Genomic DNA, 4,486 nt, shown 5'->3' on the forward strand with positions numbered 1-4,486 from the left:
GACTACTCTAGCAGTTCTGAATCTGAATGAGCTATAATGCATACAAGCTGGTTAAAATTAATCCAAGCTTAATTTTTCTTGCATTAAAACGTTCTTGATGTGCTTTTCCTTCTCAGTCCTGTCATATCATTTCACTTAACTTTGAGGACTAAAAATTCTTGTTTTTCCTTACTCTTTCAAACTACTTGCAAGTGATGCTTCCAGTGTGTGTGGGGGAGGTTGATTTTGTTTGGGTTTTTGTTTTTAGTAAGTCCAGGAGAGCACCTTCAGAAACTCTTCTTCATTACGGAAGTTGAGGCAACTGTAACTTCATATTTCCTGCTAAATTACATGTTCTGTGGATAACCTGGCAGGTGATGAAAAGGGTAGGGAAGTCAAAGAGTTAGTGAACGTTTTTTGATGTGTCTGCATCTTAACAGGACATTCTTTAGAACAAGGAATGCAGCCCTGCTTGTGGGGAGTCACCTTTAGGGGGAACGGGAAGTGCCTTCCAGTTCCAGTCCTGTACCAGTGCCTGGAAGTGTGTTTATGTATGCTGGTAACTAGGGAGGTGATGAATAAAAATAGATTGGGTATCAGTTAATTAGTTCAGCTAGTTCACAACAGGTTTTTTGGGTGAGCTTGTGTGTTTTCCAGCTCCAATGGCTGGCTGCTTTTCTGCATCAACACCTGCACCAGCTGAGTTAAGATCATTCTTCAGGACTAAGCATACAGTAATCAATATGGTGTGTGCATTCTGTTTTATTTATTTGAGAGCTGAACACCACTTCAGCTCAAAGTGAATGTTTAGATGGTTTTATGTACAATACCAGATGAATCTCTGAAATACAAGTTTCATATGTTTGCTCTGTATCTTGCATAACATGGGCTTTGTGGTAAAAATGCAAGTGCTTCTGAAATGATGGGCTCTTTGGTTTTGCCTTTTCAGAGCAAGGAAATTATATCTGGTGCTGCATGATAGCAGAAATCTTATCTGTCTGATTGAATTATCTCTGAACACAGAAAATCAGACAGTGTATTTCACTCTGGATTTAGTGATCAGTCAGTCTACCTCAAAAAGAAAAGCATCAGTAACAGCAACTAGATATAAATAATATCAGAACTTTTTTTACATATGATCTGTTCCCAACAGGACTTATTGTTAATGGAAACTTGGTTATAGTCCAAATCTGATTAATGACAGAAAAATACTTTCCTGGGGTTTCTAAATTAGAATCTTAATTTCTAATTTAGAAGTAAAAGAGGCTTCTGGGGAGATACCTGAATGTTACAGGCCCTTGTCACCCAGGTCCCATGCCCGTCACTGTTTCACAGGCATTTGGACAGTGCCCTTGATAACAGGCTCTAACTTTGGTCAGCCAGGCAGCTGGACTAGATGATCATTGTAGGTCCCTTCCAACTGAAGTATTCTATTCTATCATATCCTTCCTGAAAGCCTTAGAAAAATCAAGTTTCTGTTTTCTTTGCATATTAATCTGACCCCTGAGATCTTTGTCAGTGCCCGCTAAGCATGCTTGACTCGAAGCTATCACAAGAGGAGACGTGCGTGTGGGTGCAGCGACTGCCCAAGCCTGGTTGTCGATGGAAATATTTTTAATACGTTTTAATATTCTTTTTATCAGATACATACATGGTAGTTTTGTTTTTAAAGAATAATTTCATCTCCTGTGTCAGCATAGCTGCAGCCTGCCTGGTAATCTTAAAACTGGCTGTAGTAAATATCCACAGTGTTAGTCTGTAACTGTGGAAGAGAATCGGTGATACGGGACCTACCGGAGGGACTCAGCAGCAGGTGAACAGCTCTCACTGAACACAGCTCCTGGTGGCTCTCTGCTCCATGGCAGAACTGGAGATGGAGTGAGAAGCTCCATGCCTTGCTGACGGGCAGGCACACCGAGCCAGCAGAGGCAGCGCTCAGCTGCGTGCGCGCCTCAGCAGTTTCCTGGCGGTGGTGAAGGTCTCGGCCGTGTTGCCCGAGCTCGGTGGCGGTGCCAGGCCCGTTCTAACCCGCGACATCTCGGGCTGGCAGCGTGAGCTTTGGGGGCTCGTCTCCCTTCTGGACTCGTGCCAGAAAGGCGTCAAAAGCAGGAGCTGGTTTCACGGTTTGGAGCGACGTCTGCCTCTCCTCCCTGGCATGGCTACAGCCAGGTTTCCACCGTAACCAGATCTTTTTTTGGTCGTGGTTTGACTCGTGTTTGTTTCCTATAAGCAAAACCAACTGGCACTAAAGCGTGCCTTCTCTGAGCTTCCCAGCCTCGTGTTTCTCTCCCCTCCAGCTTGTTTGGCAATGGTGTTTGTGTTGTTCCTTTAAAATAAGCCTGCCTTGACTAGTCAGCTTCTTTGGAAAGCTGGGCAGGCTGAGAAAATGGGGATCATTGCTCCAGAAAACAGTTCAGTAACAGGCATTTAGTGAAAAAATATTCTTATGTCTCTGGAAGGTTTTTTGTGATAGGCAAGTATTGTAGATAAAGCTATGATTTAAAAAAAAAAAGGTCTGATCAGATATGATCTTTCTTTCAAGAAGCCTTTTTAACAAAAAGTGATTTGATTCCAAGAAAGAAATAGAACTGACCAGACTCTTATTGTGAGTGACAGCTCGAACAAGCTGGAGCCTCTCCTTCCTTTGGTGAAGGAGGAATTGGATGTATCAAAAATACAGTTTAAAACTTTTAGGTTGCATAATACATACGTGGGGGGGGGGGGGGGAGTGTCCCTTTTTATTCCTATTTGGTAACTTTTCTCTTTGTTCTCTAGGGATTTAAGTCATAATCATTTATTGTCATCCAACTGGAGCATTGATTTGTCTGTTCATACACTACAAGAAGTGTAAGTTCTTTTCTATGAGGATAAACTGTAAGGATTTTGTACCGAATTCTAATTAGTACATTTCATTGCATGTCCAGATATCTGGTCTGACTTGTAGAAATGTCCAGTGCCAGTTAATTAAAGATGGATGCTGCCCTGTGTTGGCAGAACATTTTATGTATAAAACTGATGCTTTGTGAGCAGAAAACTTTTTCATAAAAGATCAGGAGACCAGTATTTTTAAAATGAAACTGTACATTTGTTTTGACTGTAGCTGATTCCAAGTTAGAGGAGTAATAGTGTTCATGAGAATGGTAAAAACAAGTGTGCTTCACTATTAAATTGTTCAAATTATCAGTATTTAAGCTTTTAGGGAATCTTTTTTTGTCAACTGCTAAATATTATTGACATAACAAAATTGTTAAATGTGTTCTGTGATACAAGTTATTTCTGCTATGTACAGAAGGGTTTTTCTTCTCTTTGAAGTGCCAGTAATAATTGATTTATTTGTTTATTTTAGGAAAATGAATTACAATGAGCTAAGTGAAATTCCGTATTTTGGAGAAACAACTTCTAATATAACTCTCCTGTCACTGTAAGTAATAGCTTGTCTGCCTTTTTCCTGTTTAACAAATGGGAGAACTGTATTGGAGGTCTGCTATCAAGTTGTAGGAAAACATAACTTCTTTTGTCTTGAAATGCTACTCATCTCAAGTGCTTCAGGGACTATGTGAGCACTTTTTAAAGAAATACAAATCAGTTAGACAATCAAGTCACCCTAAATTACCAATAAAAAGCAGGCAGCTGTGAAGGGGGGAGATTCAGTCTAAGAATGACAGTTCCCACAAGGAACAGCCCAACTACAGGCCCCGGAATTGGAATCTATTCACGTGTCAGGGTGGCAAATAGCTCTTGGATTTTCAGTATTGCTTTAGGAATTAATGCTCTGAAGCATGTGCTGCATGTCCCATTTAAGAGGCTTGCTAATAAAGCTGCTGTACAGAATCCTGTGGCTGTTTCAGCTGTGCAGCTTGAAGGATGACATATTTTGATAATCATATTTGTTGCTGGTATGTTTCAGGGTACACAATACCATTCCAGAAATAAATGCGGAACAACTCCAAGTTTACCTTTCATTGGAAAATCTGGATCTTAGTTCTAACCTTATCTCAGAAATTAAAGCTTCTTCTTTTCCACGGATGCAACTGAAGTACTTGTAAGTATTAGTGGTTGGTTATGTTTGGGATTCCTGGCTCTGCAGCAGTTGTGTCGAAGACCTCGACTGCTCTAAGTTGCTGTCTTGAGGTTGGCAGCTTTGCATGGCTTTGAACTGGTGACACCGCTCAGTGTAGCTACAGATGTGCTTGAAATAAAATACTTTTCATCCAATCTGTATTGTGTTTTCTCAAATAGTATGGAAAACAGTAACTGCTGTTGTCAGTGCAGGTACCTGAGCCAGCAGGGACATGGAGTGATTTCTGCCCATTTTGAGTAAATCACTGTTGACATAGTCTTGACCATGTCAAACGGGAGCATGAGCATGCAGTAAAAATCAGCTCCTACCACTGATTCCTGTGGGAAAAATGATTTAGTTTGGTATAGCAGAATTCAGATTTCTGATGTGACTTCACAAAGGACTTGCCTTCTAATAAAAGTGGTTGCTCAGAAGTGCTTGTGCAGT

At 40.8% G+C, this 4,486-nt stretch overlaps 1 protein-coding gene across 1 annotated transcript in view; it reads left to right on the forward strand.

Moving 5' to 3' along the window:
* The first annotated feature begins 2,761 nt into the window (after window positions 1-2,761).
* The window catches only part of LRIG2 (leucine rich repeats and immunoglobulin like domains 2), a 14,179-nt gene continuing 12,454 nt past the window's right edge, over window positions 2,762-4,486 (forward strand). The window contains 3 exon segments of the mRNA XM_029084615.1: window positions 2,762-2,826; window positions 3,326-3,400; window positions 3,887-4,038. Coding sequence (XP_028940448.1) covers window positions 3,330-3,400; window positions 3,887-4,038 — 223 coding nt within the window. The 5' untranslated portion in view covers window positions 2,762-2,826; window positions 3,326-3,329.

Source organism: Antrostomus carolinensis, unplaced genomic scaffold (genome assembly GCF_000700745.2).
Source record: "Antrostomus carolinensis isolate BGI_N321 unplaced genomic scaffold, ASM70074v2 scaffold25314, whole genome shotgun sequence".
Taxonomy (NCBI): Eukaryota; Metazoa; Chordata; class Aves; order Caprimulgiformes; family Caprimulgidae; genus Antrostomus; species Antrostomus carolinensis.